Source organism: Lycorma delicatula, chromosome 1 (genome assembly GCF_047948215.1).
Source record: "Lycorma delicatula isolate Av1 chromosome 1, ASM4794821v1, whole genome shotgun sequence".
Classification (NCBI taxonomy): domain Eukaryota; kingdom Metazoa; phylum Arthropoda; class Insecta; order Hemiptera; family Fulgoridae; genus Lycorma; species Lycorma delicatula.
The window spans coordinates 175,432,673-175,457,879 of record NC_134455.1 but is presented as its reverse complement, the minus strand read 5'-3'; the positions used below and the strand labels follow the sequence as shown (position 1 = coordinate 175,457,879).

Below are 25,207 nucleotides of genomic sequence, written 5' to 3'. Positions count from 1 at the left end.
GGTTTTTGATTTCTTCATCTTGAAACCAAACATCTGTATCACTGAACTAATAAGGTCAGTTTTTGTTATAGAACAATTCCCAAGTCTTCTTTTTAGTATGGTTCATAAATTTTCAATGACATTCAGGTCAGGGGAATTCCATGGCCATGACAGCACTCAAATTTTTTGGTTTTTGAAGAACTCTTTTGCTTTCTTTGACGTGTGACATGGTGCAAGGTCTTGCTGGAAAATGAGTTCTGAGTTCTGCAAAAGTGGGACTATTTTTCTTGGGCACATGATCCACAGGCATAAGTGCTCCTGGTCCTTCAAACATCCCCAAAACATCTTTTTGGCTGGTTGTTTGGGAGCTTGTTGCAGGTGAGCTGGTGTCTTATGAATTATGGTGTCTTATCTGCTGACTTATAATGTAGGCTACTCTTTCCCCTTGGACAAAGAAATGAGTCTTGATTGAAAAAATAACCTTCTTCCAGATCTCAATAGTCCATTCTTTATGTTCTTTTGCCCACTGAAGTCTTTTGTGTTCATAACCTGTTATTAACAACTTCTTTTTAGGTTTCCGAGCAATCCTTCTTGCTGCCAACAATCTTCTACGAACTGTCATATCAGAAATATTAGTCTCACTGACTCTCAAGTCCCTATTAAGGTCAACAGCTGACAAACGTGGATTAATTTTGCTGTTTCTTATTAGTAATTGATCCTGTGTGGGGATGGTTTTCTTTTTCTGTCCACATTTTCATTTTTTCTTTGGAGATGGAAATGTTCCCCTAAACTTTTTCACGATTTCATTTACAGTACCTAACCCCACAATACACTCACTGGCAATGTCTTTGAGTCATTTGTATGTGTTGGGACAGAGCAACAATTTTTGACCGTTTTTGTGGGGTTATATCCATTGTATTAACTAGAAATGAATAATAAACTTATAACAGAAACTTGCAAGGTCACAAAAAACTAATTGACAATGAATTATAAATCACTAACTCTATTTGTATATGAACTAACAACATAACCTGAAACACCAAACAGCAAGCAGTCTGCCACAGAATGAAAATTCCCTATACAGAACAAAAATTCCCTTTGTCTGGATTAATTTGTTTGCTACATGCACACACATACGATTTAACAAATTTTATTTAACACAGGATTGTGTAATGTGATTGACGGTTGAGTGTAATGTATTTATTATTATATGAAATATAAACCACCAAAACACAGTAATTAAATAAGCTAGACTTACCATTTATTTCCAATAACTAACTAGTTTTCGCTGTACAGCACTGAACAGTAAAATTTACATGTATGCTCTTAACATTATTCAAAATTTCAAAATATAAAACATAATTTTGAATGAAATGAAAAAATTAAACGAATATGTTTTAATGTAATAGAAATAGAGTTTAATACCAACTGAAGATGCGGAATATTGCAAAAACTAGTTATTGGAAATAAATATGCTAAGTTTAACTTATCTAATTACTGTGTTTTGGTGGTTAATGTTTCATTTTACATTAAATTTTATTAACATAATATGTTAATGAATTTTATACATATCTTTATATATACATTTCTTCTGTCCGTGTGTACGTGACTGAACTCCTCCTAAACGGCTGGACTGATTTTGATGAAATTTTGTGTGTGTGATTAAGTTGATTCAAGAATGGTTTAGATTCACAATCTGATCTGATAGAAAATGTTTTTTTAATTAATTAATTTATTTATGGGTTCTTGTTGATCTTGGGCTGGTTAAGTTTCACAATTGGATCCGGTAGGCAGCGCTGTGATCGCGTTTTAGAATTTTTTAAAAAATTTGTGGCATATCAGTCAGATCTGGTATTTGGTGCTGCGATTGGATTCTAGGAAATTTATATATTTTTTTGCTTTTTCGCATATTAGGTACTTGCACCATAGCTTAGTGTTGTTATTACATTAAAATTCTTATGTATTAGAATTGCACGCTTATTGAGAATATTATATTATATTATTATTTATTGAAATAATATTTTAAAGTGTAATTAAAAAATATACATTGTGCAAATTTGTAAGGTGCAGTATTGAAGTGAGTATTTTACATGATTTTTCATGAATTTTAATCATGTATACATGTGCATTCAATAACAATCAGCTTAACCTACAAATTAAATTGTCAGTTCTCATTTGATTCTATGCAACTTATGATGTATTGAATGGCTCTTTGAAAATAAAAATGTTAGTTTGTAAAATAAATTATAACATTTATAAAATTATAAGTTACTTATAATAATTATTATAGTTTAAAGTATATTTAAAAAATTGAAGTTTAATTTTTGTAGCCGATTAATTTTATAAAAAATTTTCTAAAATTGTTTTTAATTTACAATTATCTAAAATTTGGTAAAATAGATGTTAAAATAAAGAATGAGAAAAATTTCTACTAAAGTTTTAACTACGGTTTTTTTAGTGCTTTATTTTTTTTATTAATTGATTACTTAAGCTATCACATGGTTATGAAACCTCAAAATTATTAAATAAAAAAAAAAATGTAGGAGGTACTTTTATTAAAATGATCATGAGTGAAAGTTAGCAGTAATGTGGATGAAAATTTATTAATTACACTAATTATTAGTTTTACGACCTTTTGATTTTTTAATCCAATTTTCATCAGACATCTCAATATTCAGTGAAAATAAATATTAACCATACTACACATAATTAATCAATAAACTCATTACAATAATACAACAATCATAAACTGATAATAGTCATACCAATATTAGTCATACTAATAGTTATATTAATGAAATTTCATCCACATTCCTGCTAATTTAAACTTAAATAAGTTACTTATATTTACGTGTTGTGTATTTATTACAGAACAATGCCACGTCTTCATGGAAGAGCAGGAAATATTGTTCAATGTACATGGCATGCACAAATAGTCCATAACCGTTGGTTAAATAGAACAGCAGAAGATCAATTGGTGGACAATGTAAATTTAAGAGAACAAGTTGCAAACACACGTGCAAATGAACGTCTTCGAGCTAATACATTGAGACAGAGGCACGTCAACGTGTCACCAATGTACACAGAGCACATGATCGACAGTGTGTGCAAGAACCTCGTGCATTGACACGTGCATCACTTCACGTTTTGCATTTAATTATACATATCATTAGAAACATACCTACTTAAAAAGGTAAAATAATATGATTAATTACTTCATGGTCCCAAGTATGCTGGATAATCCTCCAATCTGTCCAACTCCACCAAACAATTGTATTAACTGTTGTTGAGACATATTGCTTAATAAGTTTTGCAGATCACCATCTGAATCAACATAAAAAACATATAATAAACCCTCAACAAAGTTATAATTAAATAATGATATAAATTATTAAACAAAAGTTGAGTTTAAAATTATAAACAGAAGTTTAAAATTTGTTCTTCATAGAATTAGGAATCCAATGTTAAAGTTAAGTCATTTATACGTATAGTCATGTTTTTATCTGATTTCTCTTACATTATTTTCATGTACTTGTACTTCATGTTTTTATTCATGTATTTTTTTTTAATAACTAATTTAAAATCTAAAAAGGTTTATAATGTTTTGCTTAAATGTACATTTTATTTACATCAATTTATTTATTTTTATTGAAAATTGTTTTGTATTTATTAATTATTCAATTTATTTATACAGTAAATTGTGATTTGGTTATTTTATTATAATTTGTAGTACGATTGTTTTTCTTTTTTTATATAATTTGAAAATTTGTTCTGTTTATTTGTGTTTGAAACAGGAGTGTAACATTATGGTATAATTTGATTGTTAGCTTATAATATTTTATACAAACTCAACTCCCCAAGACAGACTTTGTCCAACGGTATTTGGTTATCTCAATTTTCTTTGTATTTTTTTTTTGCATTTTATCAATCAATAAAGGCATTTTATTAATATTAAATTATAAAAAGACATACGTTATGTATCTGAACTGTATTTGATATTTCACTAGCAACTGGCTAAAAGTTTAAATTTTACCGATTTTAACTGATTTTTATTTACCAGGAGTTTAATGGTAAATCTATGAAAGGGCACATTAATACAATTTCAATAAACCAAGAATGAGAAAAAACTGCTTTCAGATTACAGATAGCATTTTTTTTTTTTTTGTCTTCAGTCATTTGACTGGTTTGATGCAGCTCTCCAAGATTCCCTATCTAGTGCTAGTCGTTTCATTTCAGTATACCCTCTACCTCCTACATCCCCAACAATTTGTTTTACATACTCCAAACGTGGCCTGCCTACACAATTTTTCCCTTCTACCTGTCCTTCCAATATTAAAGCGACTATTCCAGGATGCCTTAGTATGTGGCCTATAAGTCTGTCTCTTCTTTTAACTATATTTTTCCAAATGCTACTTTCTTCATCTATTTGCCGCAATACCTCTTCATTTGTCACTTTATCCACCCATCTGATTTTTAACATTCTCCTATAGCACCACATTTCAAAAGCTTCTAATCTTTTCTTCTCAGATACTCCGATCATCCAAGTTTCACTTCCATATAAAGCGACACTCCAAACATACACTTTCAAAAATCTTTTCCTGACATTTAAATTCATTTTTGATGTAAAAAAATTATATTTCTTACTGAAGGCTCGCTTAGCTTGTGCTATTCGGCATTTTATATCGCTCCTGCTTCGTCCATCTTTAGTAATTTTACTTCCCAAATAACAAAATTCTTCTACCTCCATAATCTTTTCTCCTCCTATTTTCACATTCAGTGGTCCATCTTTGTTATTTCTACTACATTTCATTACTTTTGTTTTGTTCTTGTTTATTTTCATGCGATAGTTTTTGCGTAGGACTTCATCTATGCCGTTCATTGTTTCTTCTAAATCCTTTTTACTCTCAGCTAGAATTACTATATCATCAGCAAATCGTAGCATCTTTATCTTTTCACCTTGTACTGTTACTCCGAATCTAAATTGTTCTTTAACATCATTAACTGCTAGTTCCATGTAAAGATTAAAAAGTAACGGCGATAGGGAACATCCTTGTCGGACTCCCTTTCTTATTAGGGCTTCTTTCTTATGTTCTTCAATTGTTATTGTTGCTGTTTGGTTCCTGTACATGTTAGCAATTGTTCTTCTATCTCTGTATTTGAACCCTAATTTTTTTAAAATGCTGAACATTTTATTCCAGTCTACGTTATCGAAAGCCTTTTCTAGGTCTATAAACGCCAAGTATGTTGGTTTGTTTTTCTTTAATCTTCCTTCTACTATTAATCTGAGGCCTAAAATTGCTTCCCTTGTCCCTATACTTTTCCTGAAACCAAATTGGTCTTCTCCTAACACTTCTTCCACTCTCCTCTCAATTCTTCTGTATAAAATTCTAGTTAAGATTTTTGATGCATGACTAGTTAAACTAATTGTTCTGTATTCTTCACATTTATCTGCCCCTGCTTTCTTTGGTATCATAACTATAACACTTTTTTTGAAGTCTGATGGAAATTCCCCATTTTCATAAATATTACACACCAGTTTGTATAATCTATCAATCGCTTCCTCACCTGCACTGCGCAGTAATTCTACAGGTATTCCGTCTATTCCAGGAGCCTTTCTGCCATTTAAATCTTTTAATGCTCTCTTAAATTCAGATCTCAGTATTGTTTCTCCCATTTCATCCTCCTCAACTTCCTCTTCTTCCTCTATAACACCATTTTCTAATTCATTTCCTCCGTATAACTCTTCAATATATTCCACCCATCTATCGACTTTACCTTTCGTATTATATATAGGTGTACCATCTTTGTTTAACACATTATTAGATTTTAATTTATGTACCCCAAAATTTTCCTTAACTTTCCTGTATGCTCCGTCTATTTTACCAATGTTCATTTCTCTTTCCACTTCTGAACACTTTTCTTTAATCCACTCTTCTTTCGCCAGTTTGCACTTCCTGTTTATAGCATTTCTTAATTTCCGATAGTTCCTTTTACTTTCTTCATCACTAGCATTCTTATATTTTCTACGTTCATCCATCAGCTGCAATATATCGTCTGAAACCCAAGGTTTTCTACCAGTTCTCTTTATTCCGCCTAAGTTTGCTTCTGCTGATTTAAGAATTTCCTTTTTAACATTTTCCCATTCTTCTTCTACATTTTCTACCTTATCTTTTTTACTCAGACCTCTTGCGATGTCCTCCTCAAAAATCTTCTTTACCTCCTCTTCCTCAAGCTTCTCTAAATTCCACCGATTCATCTGACACCTAGTAAGTTTTGCAGTCAACGAGTTGATTTCTAAATCTTTGCTTAACCATGATATAATCTATCTGATACCTTGCAGTATCGCCTGGCTTTTTCCAAGTGTATATTCTTCTATTATGATTTTTAAATTGGGTGTTGGCAATTACTAAATTATACTTCATGCAAAACTCTATAAGTCAGTCCCCTCTTTCATTCCTTTTGCCCAGCCCGTATTCACCCACTATATTTCCTTCCTTGCCTTCTCCAATGCTTGCATTCCAATCTCCAACTATTATTAAATTTTCATCTCCTTTTACGTGTTTAATTGCTTCATCAATCTCTTCGTATATGAATTCCTCTATGAATCATGTATTTCCCTTCCTCTATGAATCATGAAACCTTGCCGTTGGTGAGGGGGCTTGAGTGCTCAGGGATACAGAGTAGCTGGACCGAAGGTGCAACCATATCGGAGAGGTATCTGTTGAGAGCCAGACTAACGAATGATTCCTGAAAGAGGGCAGCAGCTCTTTCAGTAGTTGTTAGGGGCGTGAGTCAGGACGACTTAAACGGCCGTATCAACATCACTCAGTCCTCTGAGTACTGCGCAGCTGAAAGCAATGGAAAACTACAGCTGCTTTTTTTCCAAGAAAATGTGGCTCTCTGCATTTTCACATAGCAATAATGGAGGCGCCTTCCTAAAGATAGCATTAATTAATTTAATCATTCTATTCTTTAGATTATCTTTTGATATCTTCTGATTTAAATTAACATCATCTACTTCACTTTCTCCTGGAATAACCCACCATAAATGTAATGAGGTTGATTTTTTCAAAAATATTTGTCATACACAGTAGGTCTGAAAAGTTCCCGAACTTCTGCAGTCGATACTAGTGAACATCTCTTGAACAACCAAGGAACTAGGTAGTACAATGTCTGATGAGTGTGTGTACAAAATTTCATCACTCCAGTCACACCTTGTGCCCGCTCACAAAATGGAACAGAGAAGCGTGATAAAAGCTTGTGTTCAGACTTCAAAAATATTTTGTTGAAACTTATTCTATGATACAGCAAGCATTCGATGATGAAGCTGCATCTCATACTACAGCATACATGTGGTAGAAGTGGTTAGATAACAGTGATGGATGACAACAAAGTGGGAGGCCGTCAACTGCTGTTCACGATGAAAATGTTGCGAAAGTGTGCATGCTCCTGCTTGAACAACCTCATCTTACCCTTTGGGCCACAGCAGCAGAAGAGCTAAACATCGGTAAAGACATGGTACAATTCTAAGAGAAAAAATAAACCGCTGAAAGGTGTGCTCTCGTATCATTCCACACTTCTTGACTGAAGAACAAAAACAGGTGTGTCCTTCTTGCGCTCAAGATTTTGTTGAAACTGTCAATAGTGACTTGAATTTTTTTGCAAACAACTGTAACTAGGGAAAAAGCTGGTGCTTCATGATTAATCTGCAAACAAAGTGTCAATCCGCTGCTTGGTTGAGTCCTAGAGTACAAAGACCAGCGAAAGTCGGACAGCAAAAATCAAGAGTGAAAACGATGTTGATTGCATTTTTCGATTGAAGGGCCTGATACATCATGAATCCCAACTGGTCAAACTGTGAATTCTAAATTCTACTTGGAAGTAATGTAATGCCTTATGCATTACATTTGTCAAATCCGGCCCGAGTACCAGGATCCAGTACATTGGACTCTTACACAACAATGCCCTGGCACACATAGCAACAGTTTTAACACGTTATTGTGCTGCAAATCAAATCACAGTCTTATCCCATCCGCCTTATTCACCTGACTTGGCTCCAGCAGACTATTTTCTGTTCCCGAAACTCAAGTTGAAGGTGACAAGCTGCTTTTTCGATAACATTCCGACCATCCAAAGGGCTTGCACCAAGCAGGTGAAGGCGATCCCACAAAGTGATTTCTCCAGAGTGTTTGACAGGCTCTACTGGCGCTGCAACGAGTGTATAACTAGAGAAGGTTATATGTAGAGGGCTGATGTGAGTAAATTTGTTTATCACTAAATTTGTATTTCTATTTAATTTAGTTCGGGAACTTTTCAGACATGCTGTATATAAGACACTACACCCTAGAAAAATAACTAAACCTTGCATCAGATTCACTGAAGTAAATAATAAAAATAAAAGACTTTTTGATTGAGATTTAAAGGAAGTGGATATACACTGAAGCTATAACATAATATTTTAGTTTCTATTTCATAAAAAGAAGTCAGATAAATAGTTTTCAAGAATTCAAGAAAACACCACATAAATTTATTTTAGGAAGGCAGTGTGATTTATTTCTTGCTTATTAAATATGGTAGAGCCAAAAATATCAGAAATACCCTTCTCAACTTCAAATGCTATGGAATACATTCAGCTGAATTTTACACTGCATAAAGCACCCTCAAAGTATATTTTAATTAGCTTCAAAATAATGTTCAAATTCAGCAAAGATTAAGTTACATCACACTTTACATTATGGTTACATTCCTACTCAATTCAAATGAATAATGATCGTAAACAGACATAAGCAAAAAAAAAGAAGATAAAAGAGAGATCAGTATGAACATACTTACTTTAAGCTTGCAAACAGCACATAAAATTATTTAGTGTTTGAAAATTAATTTTAAAATACTATAAAATAACATTTTACAAGAATAGGTTCTAACTTTATATTCCATATCAATTTATTCACTTTTTGTGCAACCTCCAGATAAGAAACACGAATTCCTTGACAGACACAGAGTCAGTGTTTATTTTAAAAATAGTTGTGAAATAGTGAAGGTGGTAGTTCATATAAATAAGCTTTCTTAATAATCTTCTATCACAGAATGATTAAATTTTTAAATAACTGATTTTGAGTTAAAGTTATTACTGAAATTAAACTACAGCCATGTTTGATGAATACCAGCAATTCAGTTTGCCAAATGAAATTTAAGACAAACAGAATCACCTCACTTTGTTGTTCAATTGGACATCATAAAAAAATAAAATGAAGAACTTAAACAAATACATTTAAAAATACTTAATTAAAAACTCATACCTGGTGTAGCTCCACCACTTCGCTGAGTTCCCAGTGTTGGTGGATTATTAAGGACATCATTAATGCGGCGACAATTTTCATCATCTTTATCAGTTTTCGGCTCCTAGATATAAAAAATAATAGAATAATTACTAAAAACAAAAGATTATTGAGAACTGCAGTAAAAAATGGATATAGCACCTCATTAATAGAAAAATATTTATAAAAAACAAAAATTGAAATTAGTAATACAACATTGAAACCTATAAATAACAAATGTGACAATATTTATTTAAAACATTCTTAGTATTATTGAAAATTTGATTAATATTTATAATGATGAAAAATGTAAACCTTAAAATAAAAATTTGAAATTTCATAATTGAAGTAATGATTCTAAGGATTTGTGTGGTGTCTATAAAATAACATGCAATGATTGTAGTAAAATTTATATTAGAAAAACTAATAGATCATTTAGGGCAAGATTTGCTGAACACTTAAGATTTTATGAAAACAATAAGTTAGGTTTCTCTAATCTTACTGAACATTTAATAAAATAGTTAACAAACATTCCATCACTGAATTGATACAAATTTAAAAATAATTGAAGTTGCAAAAGAATGTGATAACAATAAAAAATTAGAAATTTTAGAAAAGTATTATATATACAAATACAGACAAAAGTTCAACTTGATTAATATGCAGACAGAAGTTGATAATGATTTTCTTATCAAAACTGCCATACACAGCAGTACATTTGTATAAATTATTAAGTATAATTCATATAAAGTTAGTACAATACTATATGTGTGGCTGGCCATAGGCAATATTTTTCTTTTATTTTAATTTTTGACTAATATTACAACAATATATGCAATAATTTTTAATATTTTAATTTAATATTTTAATTTTAATGTGGAATTAAAAAAAAAATTTCTTATTAACTGATAATGAGGGAAACCCTTGAAAGTGATTTTAAAGTAAAAATTGGAGAACCAATATGATAAGGTAAGAAATATTGTTAGATTCTGTACTGTTGGTGTTCAGCTAAGGTTTACTTTTGTCTGAAAAATATAAATTATCTGAAAACTAATGTGTCAAAAGTGACTCTTATTCCCTTCTTACATGTTATGAAAAAGTAAAAAAGTCCATCATTATTACAACATACGCCAAGATTATTGGCTTTTGTATGGGTGTCATCTTTCTAAATACCTGTAATTACCAAAAAAATACTTTTATTTTTTTTTAATTTGTTGTTATTTACTTTTTCCTATACTGAATATAGGGCCTTCTGAATTCTGATCCTGAAGCCTACACAATAGCTTACAAAAATATAGTACAACAAGTATGGTAAATTTGAATTTACTGCGGCTATAGCCAAGTCACTTTTTAATTACTAATATGTACACCTTAAGATTTGTAACTTGCTGTTACATCAGTAACCTGATAGTCAAGACCCTTTAACCTTAAAGAAGATGAATAAGGTACCAGTGATATATACACTTTATTAAACCAGTTTCTTTAGATCTAAGTAATAAAATAGGGTGTAGTTTCAGCAGATGTAGTTGGCATTTATTATTGGCTATAATAAATGGTCTTAACAGTAGCAGTTAATATCAGTTAGGGAGAAAAGAAAATGAACGAATATTTTTACATATATTATATAGGCACATAATTTAAGTTAATAATACAGGTAAATCTAAATGATGGACTCAATTTAGTAACTCTATATTTCCTGGACTATATATTGTATCTGAGTGATCTACATAGTAGTTAAGATAGTAGGTCTGAAATTTTTGAATAACATTATGTGTTAGCCACCATTATGTGTCAGTTGTTAAATAAGATAGCTACAATCCAACACAAGGTTTTCGGTGTTCTTGAGTATGGCAAATCTCGGTCAGCAACTGCAGAACAGTGTGCGTTTCATCTGATTTAACAATGACCGTCCAACAAGGAAGAGCATATGTTTTTGGTTTCACCAGTTTGAAAAAACAGGGTGTCTGTAAGAGCAAGAGCACGAGTCGACGTGTGGCCCATAAATTTTTTGTAAATGTGTGGCAGAGGTTGTGAAAAGAATTGAAGAAAGTTTTCTATGAAGCCCAAGAAAGCCAATCCATAGAGGAGCAGAGAACTTGGAATACATCAACCAACTGTCTGGTTTGTTTTGAGGTGTTTACTTTTCAAGCCATATTGCTTACTACTTTTACAGGTTCTTCGAAGTGACAAACCAAAGCGTGTTAAATTTTATGATTAAATGCTTGAAAACATGGAGGATGACACTCTTCTTGTGTTTAAATTTTAGCAATGAAGCGACGTTTCATCTCAGTGGAAAAGTGAATAGACATAATGTTCACATATGGGGTCTACAAAATCCCCATGACACACTGCAACATGAGAGAAATTCCCCAAGATTAATGTGTTTTGCACCTTGCTGCTAACAAAGGTCTATGACCATTATTTTTTGCAGAACACGTCGTTATGAGGATAACATACCAAGACACGCTGGAAAACTGGCTTTTCCCTCAACTAAATGAAGATTCATAAGACTTCATTTTCAACAGGATGGTGCTCTGCCCCATTGGCACCTAGATGTTTGACGTTATCAAAATGAATCTCTATCTCAATGGATAGGATGCATTGGAAATGAAGAGCTGGCTCTCTAATTCTGGCCTCCAAGATCACCTATTTCACGCTATGTGACTTTTTCTAGTGAGGGTTTGTGAAAGATGCAGTTTATGTACCACTTCAACCAACAAATCTGGCCGACCTGTGGTAAACTCAGTATCACAAGATATGCTTCCTTGCATGTGGGACAAGTTCACATACTGCTCAGATGTGTGCCGTGCAGCTGGAGGGGGACACATTGAACATTTATAAATTGCATCTGGAAACTTTATTGAGTATTATCAAATGTAATTTACTTCAAATATGTCATTAGCTCTTAATTTGGAATATAGAGATATGAAATTGAGTATCATTTTGAATTACTCTGTGTAATTAAATTTATAGATAATAAAGTCTTAATTTTATTCTAAAAAAAAAATACATCAAAAATCATTTCCTTCATATTTTTTTCAGGAAACAGGTTATAAACAAAAAATTTTACCTTTTATTACCATTACTCTAACTAAAATAATTATAAAATTAATCATATTATAGTCTGATTTCATTAGACTGTATTCAATACTTCATGTATGGATCTCTCAGTTCCACCATCTAATTAAATAAGTTCAGATTCCTGACCATGGTCTTTACATTTTCATAGCAAGATCTGAGTCCTTTTCTGGATTTACCAATAAAGAAAGCTTTTTCAGATAAACTCACAACAAATATGGTGTAGAAGTCTCTCAACAAATGATAAGTACAATACCATCTTATAACATGGTAAAAATAACAAAAATTATACTTAGTATAGAAGTAAAAATTTTCATTTCTTGTTGTCTTCATCAATGAGAGTATAATGATACACACCCAGTATACTGAGTCACCAAAAAACAGGTGATACAACCCTAAAACTGACTCCTTCTCTCTGTTCAATAGAGAGACTAGTTATAAAATGAACATTATAATTTTCTTCAGAGAAAGTCATTCAGACAAGTGCTGCTGCTACCTCAGACAGTTTAAGTTAATCACAATATAAAAAAAAAAAGAGTTTGACAGAGCAAACATATCAAATTGATATCAGAGAAACCATGTACAGTCCTTTGTGTGAGAAACAATACATTACATACACTGTCTCAGATCAGTATAAAAAATTCATTATAGTCCATTAATTAAAAAAAAAAATTATTTATATTATTATGAATGTAACTAAAAAATTAAATTACTAATAAACTAAACATTCATTAAAATTACTGATATCAGTAATTTTAATTAAGTAGATTCATAAGTGACTATTTTATTCTAATCTGTTTGTTTTTCATATTGCTTACATCAATCTTGGATTATATTAAAATACGACATTTATATTACCTGTTATTAGACCTAATTCTCTTACTTACGTAAATATTTTTACTTATACTTAAATACAAATTTATATCATTTTCTATAAACACATTTTTAAAAAAATAATGCAATTTTGTAAAAAGTAAATTATTTACAATTAAAATTAAAACTAATTTATCAACTCATAAAACAATGTTATGATAATAATTATGATGAAATGAAATCCAGTTGGTTAAATTTTGTAATAAGCTAAAGAAAACTGTCTTGGTTTTTTTATCTGAGATTTGGCATAATTTCCTACAACATAAGCTTTGTAAAAACATACCATATTACGTACAACAAGGATTCAAAATAATATTAATTACCTGCACCCAGAAGAATAATTTTCTACTTGAATTTTTAAATTTTAGAACATAAACACGTCCAGTGGTACACTGAGCCACTCTTTTAAATTCACAATCTTCAGGAAATATAATCAAATCCTGAAAAAAAAACAACAAAACATTAGTTATAAAGAATTATATAGCAACATGTACTCAGGTGGTCAAATGACCATGATATTATATCCATTGTTCAAATCTGTTTTACTGTATTCAATAAAAACACTTTAGTTATTATGTTAGGTGTTTTATCACAAGAAAAAAAGTAGATTGTTCATTCATAACTCATATTACTATACCCTTTGTCAATAACAGTACCTTACTGTTGTGAAAAATATTGAGCCTGACTGAGATTTAAAGTCTCCTAGATGAAAGACAGACATTATCACTCCCCAAAAGAAATTAGCAGAATGCGTAAAGAATATAATTTATAGTAATATTAAAGAAAATAAAAAAAATATATAAAAAAACTTTTTAAAAACCACTCATCAAATGCACTAAAAAGTAGAAAATAAAGAAACATGTAGATAAAAAATTTAAAACACTATTCTTAAACTAAACGCATTAAAAGGTAAAAAATAATTTTAGGACAGTATCTCGGAATAAATCTGACAACAAGCTTTGATGGTGATATGTAAGATTAAGTGCAAGTCGTAGCTTCAAATTAAAAATATGACATTTTTGCCAATTTTTTCATATGCATGATAAATGGCATAAAGAGTGGGGTGTAAAGATTTGTACTTTGATGTGAGCATCCCACTCTTTAGACCATCCATCATGCATATGAAAAAATTGGCAGAAACATCAAATTTCTAATTTGAAGCTACGACTTTCACATAATCTTACATATCACCATCAAAGGTTGTTGTCAAATCCAATCTGAGATACTTTCCTAAAATTATTTTTTACCTTTCAGTGCATTTAGGAGTCGTGTTTAAAAATTTTTTTTATTTTCTACTTTTTAGTCTTATTTGATTTTTTTTAATACTTTTTTGCAATTTTTGAGGTGATTTTGATTTTAGTTTGTAATCTACGTGGGGAAAATGTGCATTTCTCACTTATGATTGAAGAGGAGTAATGACTTTTATTTATTAGCTCAAAAGTATCATGAATCATTAGACATAAATACTGAATGTAATGATTATATGAAATTTGAATTTTGCCTCAGCTGTGAGAAAATACTTTCATTCAATTTAATCAATTGAAACAACAATATCACAAACATGGATAATTCATTCACTAAGAAAATAAGCATGTAAACAAGGTTGCATATGTTCAAGGGGCATTTTTTTCACTTAGTTAATTTATGCATCCTAGCAACTTGAAAATGTTGCTAAAATGTCTTGTCATCAGGAGTAAACCCTGGATAAGCAGAAGTCCTCCAAAATTTGACTAAAATGTTCTATACCATGAATCTCAGGTACATAGTCAAAGAGCGAGTTAATATATATATCTTTATAAAGTTTATTTTTTCATAGTGGCTGTACTGAGTATTACAGCCAACTAATTCCCTACTACAAGGAGGTCAGTGCACTGCAACTAGTTGTCAAAGGTTGAATTTGCTCACAGCAACCCTGTTTCATATTTTTTACATGGAATACCAATAACGTAACTTTAATAAAACCAGTGTTTCATGAGTTTTACATATAACATAACTTTTATATAACAATCACTATTTGTTTTATGTACAGTTTTTTCTAGTTTTTAAATAGTTTTGTGTGTAAAACATTTACAGTGAATTCAAAGAATTTCAAACAGGCATTATTTTTATTTTAAAGAACATAAATAAAATTCAAGTTTTTTTTTAAAGATTCTGTTTTTCCCAATGATTTTACATTAATCTGAAATAGAGAGAGTAATTTTTGATGATGAAAGTGATATTGATAAGGGTAATGATAGCAAGAAGAGGATTTTTGACATTTCTAATGCCTAAGAGAAAAAGGCGTTTTTGCTTATTCTGACACTAATAATTATGGGCCCATCATGTGAAGATATTTCTTCTGATGAATATGGAATTCACCCTACTAAGAAAAAGAGTAAAATATCAAGCAGGCTCCAGTTGCCACTTCACAGGAAAGGAGTCCACTCCTTTCCCCCTAGAAGAGGTTATACCAACCCCTTCTAATGGACTTTCAGACATTCCATACGTCAAGCCAAGTGACTTCACTGGTTTTGTAACACTCAAATGGTAAACCTACATTTATAAATGGATCAATCCATTCGAAGTGTAGAAAAACATAAGCTGGTTGCTTGACCAATTAGAAAAAAATTGAAACTTTCCCACTTGTTTCCTACATGTTCAGGACCTTAAAACTATTTTTTTTTAAATTTTCTATTTAAGCAGTTTACCTGTAATGGCTACTTTTGGTACGGTGCGCACACCTATTTTTGTGAATGTAAGGGTTTACAGAAAAAAATTATAACTAAAAGACTATTGGTCTTGGAAAAATGAAACAAAAAACTATTTATTCATATTTTTTCATGGTAAAAGATTGGTTCAGTGGTTTATTTACCTATCTTTCTTCTTTCTATATCAATAAATTCACACATTTTAATGAGTTCTTTTGGCACTATACCATACACTGTTTTATGACTCTTCATTCACATAAATTTCTGTAGAAGATTGTTCTTCCATTTTTTTTACATGAAATTACTTAAAAATAATGTAAAAATTTAACTGATTTTAGAATTTGCAAACATCATATTATTACGTAAAACTTATTTATTTAATTAACACTTCCAAACACAGGATGACATTTGAGATACTCGGTAAAGATGTGAACAGCTCACTGACTAATGTCAGACTGACCAGTCTGACCCTGCAAAGCTAAATGATGCAAAAAGCATAAATGAGCATGTTGCAACATGAATTTTCCAGACGACTGGAAATTATTTCAAGTATCTGTTATAACATGAACACTTTAATTGAATGGTTCAGACAAGTCTATTTCATAGTAATAAGTATAAAAATATTAAAAGTGACAAGAAACCCCCTTGGGGCACTTATTAAGCAAGTCAAAGTGGTATCACTTTTAACAGGTTTTTCATGATTTTGAGAGGTTATAACTTTTTTATTAGTACAATACACAAGGCAATTTTTTATTTGCCATGAACATCTACAAAAACACTACAAGTAATGCAAATTTGAGATTTTTATCACCAGCCCCATCAGAGTTATTTGAAGCCAAAATTTGAATTTAAAAAATAATTAGTTTTCAAAAATTCCAAAAATTTAGGCATAAGTATATCACCATTAATATTATTTATGGTAAAACTACAAACAAATACACCTACATATAAAACAATAATTCAAACTAATTCAAACAAGAGGCATGCCATCCCTGCCTCTTGAAAAAAATTACCAAAGTGAAATTTCACCGTTTATCATGTTCAACTTTATTGGTAATTTTCTTATAGAATTAAGAGAGATAGGTAAATAAACTACTGGACCAATCTCTTACCTCGAGAAAATATGAATAAATTGCTTTTTGATTCATCCTTCTAAGGCAAATAGTGTTTTAGTTATGATTTTTTTCCATAAACCCTTACATTCACAAAAATAGGTGTAACACCGTAACAAAAATAGCTGCCACAGGTAAACTACATAAATAAATAAAAAATAGTTTTTTTTACTTCCACGTATGAAGTAAAGGAAGTATTGTGATCGTGAAAAATTTCGGTTTTCAGGTTTCAATGGAAATATCCATTTTTTCTAGTTTTGGCGAGGATGCAATGCGCTCCCCTTTCTGGAGGGAATCACATATACTGACAGTAACAAAACTGCAATTACTGGAATAAAATTTGGTGAGCCAGTATTTCAAGCAAAAAAAAAAAAATGATGTAATTTCCAAAAAAATTATGCAATATATAAATCAAAGTGAAGAATTTTTTTTAGATATAATGTGTAGCTACATGATAGCTTTAACTAAGATCGAAGGGTCAAAAACAAATTTTTCATAACTAAAAACTAAAAATCATAGACAACAATTTTCTTCTGAAAACTACATCAAAATTTTTGTTGGGAGGGACTGAGTTATAACCCTTTGAAACATTTTGCCTTCATTTTTTACAAATAAGCTTTTAACAGGCCTGGAATAAAAAAATTATTACAAATAAAAATTGTATCACTTTTAATTCTTGACTATTTGCTTTTTAATTTAAGTATGACCAAAACTGATTGAGTTATGGTAGCTTAGAAGTTAAATGGCTCTCTCACCACTTTTTAAATAGTTATGGTTGGTGTCCTGTTTCTTCAAAAATAATTACTTAGATATCAATGAATGTTTGAAATAAAACCTACAGAGAATTAATTTCCTTACAATCAGTATTCTCTCTTGAATTTTTTTCTTAAAATTGACTTACATATGGCAGTTTAAAGGTTTTCAGGACTTTCACCTTCTAGTAAGTTGTAATAGATATTGCTTATTTTTTATTTTTGGAAATTGAAGCTAATCAAAAGAGTTCTGCCAATAAAGTTATAATTATAATTAAAAATCGAAGGACATAGAATCTGATTGGAAACTGTCTGATAAATATTAATGGAGTAGGTCTCACATAGTTTAAGGACCTCATTCAAAAATTATAAAATTAAAAATACCCCTTTTTTATGACACATGCTGTCGACATTTTATTAAATTTCAAAATGCAGTTTTTTTTATTTCACTATAGAGAAGCCATTTAAAACAGCTTTATTATCTTTAACTATCTACTCTAAAAATCTCTTCATAAAATCAATACTTTTTGACTTATCTTGAAAACAAATGAAAAACTCTTCCACACCCAAAATAAGAGAAACCAACCGATTTTGATCAACAATATAATGAAAACCAGATCCTTAATTCTACCCCTATATATGGGTAGAATTATGATTAAAGTATAATCAATGTACTTCAAAAAACCATATTTCATTCTGAACTATTTGATTTGTTTAAATAATCATAAAAAACCACTTCCAGTGCTTATCCACGCATATGTAAAGGGACAGAACCTTTTTTAAGTTTTTTTTTTAATTATATGAATCCACAGAAGTTTTAAAATTGGTATCTAACTGAAAATATTATACTTGTAATATTGCATGTATTACTAAAAATGTACAGAAGTAATGAAAAGTACTGAAAAAATGTACTGAGTTTGTATAGTTATGTATGTAAAAGATTTTATATACACTTTGCTTTTTCATTAAAAATCCTAAAAAAGGGCACAATTTTTTTGAAAAAGATTATTAATTATATCTTAAATTAAGAGAATAATTTTCTAAGAATGAGAAAATTTTTTTACTATTTTATAAGAAACTTCTTGTCTTGGTTAGAAAACTGTAATTTAAGTTGAATTCAATCCTTACCAGAAATAATATAAAAAAGGGATTTACCGTATTTACTGTCAACTTTGCAAAAAATTGCATTATGGAAAATTAAAAATTGGCTGTACCTATATAATGGATGAGATAATGTCTGAAATATTGTTTCCAACTACAAAAGACTACAGAACACATGAAAAATTAAAAAAATATTAATATATATTTGTATTAGTAGTAAAACCCTTTATAAAGCTGCACTTAATTCAGAGTTTGGTCTTTAATGAGTAAAAGTCTATATTTTTTACTAGTGGTAATATATGATGACTGAATTGGATTTTTGAATACTTTAAAGAAATGAAAAATTCAACCTATATTTATTTTTAAATTAATTAAATTCTTCAACTTAATTTATTTAAATATCGGATAACTCATTACAGCAATTAATAAAAATTACTCACATCCTCAACCGTTCCCGTCTGCCTATCTTTCCAACAAAAATGCATCAGAGAATCTTCAGACTGATACACATACAAAAGACCCTTCCTTTTATCAGGATGAACCATTTTACCTTTCATTGTCATTTTTCCTGCTTTGAATTCTACAAGGTTTTTACTTTGCGATCTTGAAGTTGAATTTCCAAAAAGAGCACCTCCAGTAGGCATTTTTATAATATTATATTAAACAATATACACAAGAGAAACAAAGCAAGGTACGTCCAACCTAAGAATTTCGCGATCACTCGTGAAATTACTAGTCATGAATTAATCGAAAGTCGACATGTTTACATCGTAATCGATACTTTCAACATTGATGGAAAATCGTAAGTTCGTTTGTTATTCAGTTTTGAAATTGGGGATTAGAAAATCGCATTTTCGGATGGTCTAAGTTAAGTAGCAGAGTTAATTACCAGAAGTTTTCGTTTGCAATTTGAATTTACAACAAAAAAAAATTGTATTTTGAGAATGATCAGAAGAAGGTTTTCTGATAATTTTCTTTCTCAATTTGTTTTCTATGTTAAAAGAGTCCTAATTAAATAGTTCATTTTTAAAAATATTACTTAAGTGAATACACACCATACATTATAAGTTGTTACAGTATGCCATAATTGCAATATTACTATTTGTTAAAATTCGATTCTAGTTAAAACAAAATCGATAGTATTTAAAATAAATTCTCGATCGTTAATTAAGTGTCGATGTAAACTGTGGTATTAGTCGTTATAAACTGTTTTTGTTTACTGGCTTTGTGTGTGGGTTGTGTTAATAATTTCTGGTACTTAATTTCAGTGATTTTGTGTTACTCTAATTAGTAAATGTGAGTTCCAAATGGCTGGTGTTTTCCCAGTACCAGTTAAAAGCTCTGGAAGAAAGCAGTGGACACTGTACAGTAAGTTTGTTGATGATCATACTCTTCAACTACATTATATATTGTACTTACATGTTGTATTTTATTTTGACTTCGGTAAGAATTTATTTCGTAATTACAGTCTGGAATTTACTTACTGCCCGTGCTTGAATGGTGATTAATTTATATGAAGTAATTTTTTTCGAAAGTACGGCAGTTTGTCATTGTTGAACTTAGAACCAAGGTCGGTAATTTTAATGAAATTTCATGCTGCTGGAGAACTATCAACTTGGTTTTTTTTTTGTTAAATCTTATTTTATTTACTAGAGGTTATGCTGTGTAAAGTTAAATTGCAGAATGTTTGTACAAAGATGACAAAAAGAATATTCTTAATTTAATTATTTTTCTAAGTGAGAGTTAGAGTGTGAAATAAAACAGTCACTTAGTTCAGAAATATAAAGGGGATAATTTTTTTAGAACACTTTAAAGATTATAAATTAGAGTTTTAATTCATTAATATTATAATTAGGTTCTGTAAATTTCATTTTCTTATAACTAGGTTATAGAACGAAAAAAAATGAACACAATGGTAACTGTATTTAAATGTAATTGATTTGAAATAAACTTGAATTTAACATTACTTACAAAATAGTTGTGTTTTACCTTTTAGTTTATTCAGTTAATTAACAAAGAAACAATGTTCTGCCATCTTTCCCTCTTTAAGCTACTCCATTAACATAATATGCATTAAATACAGAATGTTCAAAAGGTGATGCAGCCTTATGGGAAAATGAGTAAGTTGCAATAGTTGTTGAAAGTCTCCTCCATTATGTGATTCACATAATTGAATATAATGTTGCATGCTTTTAAACACATGTTGCAACATTTGTTGAGGAGTTGCAGCGACACGTTAAATTTTGCTCTGCAATTCGGGAATGGTGTGAGGATGTCTTTTGTAAGCAGCATCCTTAATGTATCCCCACAAGAAAAAGTTAGGAGGGGAGGCTGAGGGAGCCACAACCCCTTTGAAATGACTTGTCCATGAAAACACTAATCCAAGAAAGTTAGTGTTGTTGGCTTTATGAGCCATATCATTGTCCTGAAACCACGTGTATTCCAGCCAGTCTGCAGGTATAGTGTTTACTGTGCCGTGAAAGAATGTCATGAAGATTTTCCTACGTGTCATTGCACACCACACATCAACTTTTTGCCCATGCAGAGGAGACTCGTACAGTTGATGTGGATTTTCCATACATCAAATGCACGAATTCTGTGCTTTGACGTTTCGTCAAGGTGTGGAACCATGCATCTAATCAGTGATTTCTTCCCCATCTTGTGTTACAGATGATATTGAAGTTTAATGACCTCTGACAGAAAGTTACATGTTTTCCAGTATCTGCAGGTAACAACTTGTGAACAACACGAATTCTGTACGGATCCATCTTTAAACACTATTAAACACCATTGATCCACTTTGAACACCGTGTGGACACTACCAATGGAGAGACCAGACTGGCTAGATTGGTGTTGCACAAACTTCTTGGGACTAACAGAATATGCAGCTTGCACGTTGATCAAGATTTCTGGTGTTAGCACTTTCAGTCAACCGCTTTTGGCTGTGTACACTACATTCCGTGTATGTTGGAACTTGTCATACTGCTGCTTCCACAACATACTTTTCTGTGAAGACATTCTGGGTCTGGCCATAACTGGCACGTCTAATGTATTTGGAGACAATGAATATCCTTTGCTGCATTGTGTAACCCGTTTTTTCTCAATTAAACCTGCAAAAAAGAAGGAAACATTCTTCCATAAGGTTGTATCGCTTTTTGAACTCTGTATAATATAACATGCTGTTACTATTATCATATATACAGTCAATAGTAGTGTTTTTGTTTTGAATTCTTACAGACTCCAGTGTGACGAGAAAGGTTTAGATAATTCTAGCACTAACTTGATCAACTTCAGTTTTGTTTATACTTTAATATACCATATTAAGTTTGTGTAGGATCAGGAAATCGTTGGGTGACTGGTGTAAGGTGTAAGTCTGTGAAGCAGTATCAGTACTCTCTCTGATAGCATTCAGTGTCTGATAACTGAATTAGCTATCAGCTTTGTGAGTTATATAGACCTATTCAGATGCTAATTCTTCTGTGGAGTGAGGTTAGGGTTAAGGCTAGAGTTAGACTTAAGGTTAGACTTTTGTGGAGAAAGGATAAGGATAAATTTTCAAGGTATGGCAATATGTAACACCATCTTGTAGGACACGTGGCCAAATTTACATTTAAACAGAAATGTAGTCTTTACAGAAATAGATCACAGTACATATTTTTGCTATTAGTCATGTGTACATGGATAATTGCCATGTGACATGTGAAGAATGCCAGTACTGTGAGTCAGACTGATGACTACTAAGGTTAGTTTATGGTTTATTCCTCTCTCCACGAAACACTTATTCGTAACTGTAACCTTAACTTTAATCTTAACTTATAATGGGTCATTCCATATCAAATCACCCTCTAAAATTTGTGTGCCACTATTTCATCATTCTGCTAAAACCACTTTAATTTAATCCAGCAATCAAAATTTAATCCAGGCAATGCAGTTCACCCACCGGGTTGGTCTAGCGGTGAACGCGTCTTCCCAAATCAGCTGATTTGGAAGTCGAGAGTTCCAGCGTTCAAGTCCTAGTAAAGCCAGTTATTTTTACACGGATTTGAATACTAGGTCGTGGATACCGGTGTTCTTTGGTGGTTGGGTTTTCAATTAACCACACATCTCAGGAATGGTCGAACTGAGAATGTACAAGACTACACTTCATTTACACTCATACATATCATCCTCATTCATCCTCTGAAAAATTATCTAAACGGTAGTTACCGGAGGCTAAACAGGAAAAAAAGAGGCAATGCAGTTCAGAAGCACAGAATTCATGTAACATTGTTGTGTATCAGGCAGCAGTGACTATCATTGCTTGCCTCTTCCCTTCAAAAAAATAAGGATCTATGATTCTAAAACTTGTCATAGCTTGCCTCTTCCCTTCAAAAAAATAAGGATCTATGATTCTAAAACTTGTCATAGCATACCAGGCAGTTACACATGGACTTTGAAGAAGAACCATATGAAGCTGCTGAGGTTACAAACAAGACTGGTAATGAAGATTTTGTTTGTGCTCTGTGCCAGATAAATGAAAATGCGCTTTATCCCAAACTAGCAAGATAATTTCATCTACAAACAAGTTAAGAAAATTCGCAGAGAATATCTTCTGATTTGCTTTGTGATGTTTACTAAACTCTTGCATTACTATTATTTTATACAGACAAAAGTTCAAGTCCTTGTTCTTGAGCAGAATTCTTCTGACATTGCTGAGAAATAAATGAAAGGCAACAGCATACTTTCTGATTGACTGCTGAGGGTTCCATTTTATTACCTGACTGACATTGTCAATGTTTGGAAGTGTTCTAATGGTGTGAACAGGACCTTGTGGTGTGCTTTTCATTGAAGAAGCAGTACATCACAACTTTATGGCTAGGAATGGCACCATGATAGTCCTATGCCCCATTGTTAATAAAATTGCATCCAGTGTCACAGTCAACCCAATTCCTTTTTATGTGTTAGGGTTGCCAACCTATTTTGCTTTAAAAATTGTCTGATTCCAGTGGCTTATCCTGTACAATCAACCTTTACTTTTTTCATTAAACATGAACCTTCATGTGTCAATCAGTGGATAAATGTGTGATAAAGAAATTGAAACATCATTACCACAAACTCCTCCTAAATAAAATTGTAACAAAATGTAGTTTTGTAAAACAAGATATGTAAATTAAATTTATTACCTGCAAATAGTATGGTTTTTAATGCTTGGGAAGTAGCGAAACCTAAAGCAATATCAGAATATTTCAAGAAATCTCTTTATTTACAGGAAGTAGATGGAAGTTAATATATTTTTGAGAAGAATGAGACTTAAATATTTAAGTGAAGTTGCTAGTATTCCTTAATCCATATTTGTGAGTGCAGATGACATCATTATTACTGGTTAAACATTGCATGAAGAAATCATGAGGAAATCTGAAATCCAACAAAGCAAAGATTAGAAAATACTAGTGAAGGCAGTAGTGAAGTAGAGGTAGAAGTATGAGAAACAGAAGATTATAATGAAGTACTGCAGATATTGAAAAAAACAGTAATTTTCTGAAAGCTAAGCAAGTATTCAGAAAGAAGATGCATTTTATTTTTAAAATAATTACAAAATAGTGTTGTGAAAATTAAAAATTAATGGTTATGCAAGTACAAATTAAAGCAAATCTTTGTCTGTACAAATAACTAAATCAATTATGTATTTTTGCTTACAAATTATTTTGTTTATATTATTTTTGTTGCCTATTGTTCATTTCTTCCTGACAATATTGCATGCTAATATAGTAATTTATGTTTTTACAATTTTCAATTAAATCTTATTTTAATAAACATTTGTGTAGAAGAGTTTAGACAGGTAGTTCAACATTTTTTAATAGTTCCTTGGATTTTGTATTAATAAGAATTCTTATTTTACTTATAAAATTTTGTATAGTGTATATTTTATATATTTACCTATTTGTATTACTGTTTAATAACATCCCTTTTATGTTGATTTATGTACATTTGCAAGCAGGTTCCAGAAGAAATGCCAGAAGTCAGCTGGCTGAAGATGGCTGTCCAGAATCGCAGGTTGTACTTGCTAAACAGTTGTTGGATGAAAAGACAGGTAATATTGAAATAAAAATTTTCTTGAAATTAAGTATAAATTTAAATAAATAAGATAAACTTGATCATAGAAATATGTTTGAACGAGACAATAAAAATCATTAAATTAAGGAATGATATTTCATAATCCTGATTAACACTTGCAAATTGTTTTGTTGTTAATGAATAGTTGATGGTAAAGCATCCTATAATTAATTTGTTTCACAAAAACGTGCAGCAGTCCAAAACATAACAGTATA

General features: G+C 31.0%; 2 protein-coding genes across 3 annotated transcripts in view; one reads left to right on the top strand and one right to left on the bottom strand.

The window, feature by feature from the left end:
- The window catches only part of Rpn13 (regulatory particle non-ATPase 13), a 45,329-nt gene extending 25,688 nt beyond the window's left edge, over positions 1-19,641 (bottom strand). Inside the window, exons 1-4 of the mRNA XM_075367585.1 lie at positions 19,340-19,641; positions 13,571-13,687; positions 9,279-9,381; positions 3,195-3,303 (exon numbers count right to left, since the gene is read on the bottom strand). Of these exons, the coding sequence (XP_075223700.1) occupies positions 3,195-3,303; positions 9,279-9,381; positions 13,571-13,687; positions 19,340-19,543 (533 nt within the window). The 5' untranslated portion in view covers positions 19,544-19,641. The remainder of the gene's footprint in view (positions 1-3,194; positions 3,304-9,278; positions 9,382-13,570; positions 13,688-19,339) is intronic.
- A 436-nt stretch (positions 19,642-20,077) lies between these two features.
- The window catches only part of wfs1 (wolframin ER transmembrane glycoprotein wfs1), a 59,392-nt gene continuing 54,262 nt past the window's right edge, over positions 20,078-25,207 (top strand). Inside the window, exons 1-2 of one of the 2 annotated variants that reach the window (XM_075367571.1) lie at positions 20,078-20,267; positions 24,877-24,969. In XM_075367571.1, the coding sequence (XP_075223686.1) occupies positions 20,207-20,267; positions 24,877-24,969 (154 nt within the window). In that variant the 5' untranslated portion in view covers positions 20,078-20,206. Of the gene's footprint in view, positions 20,268-24,873; positions 24,970-25,207 lie in introns of both variants that reach the window. The other variant, XM_075367561.1, reaches the window with a different exon arrangement.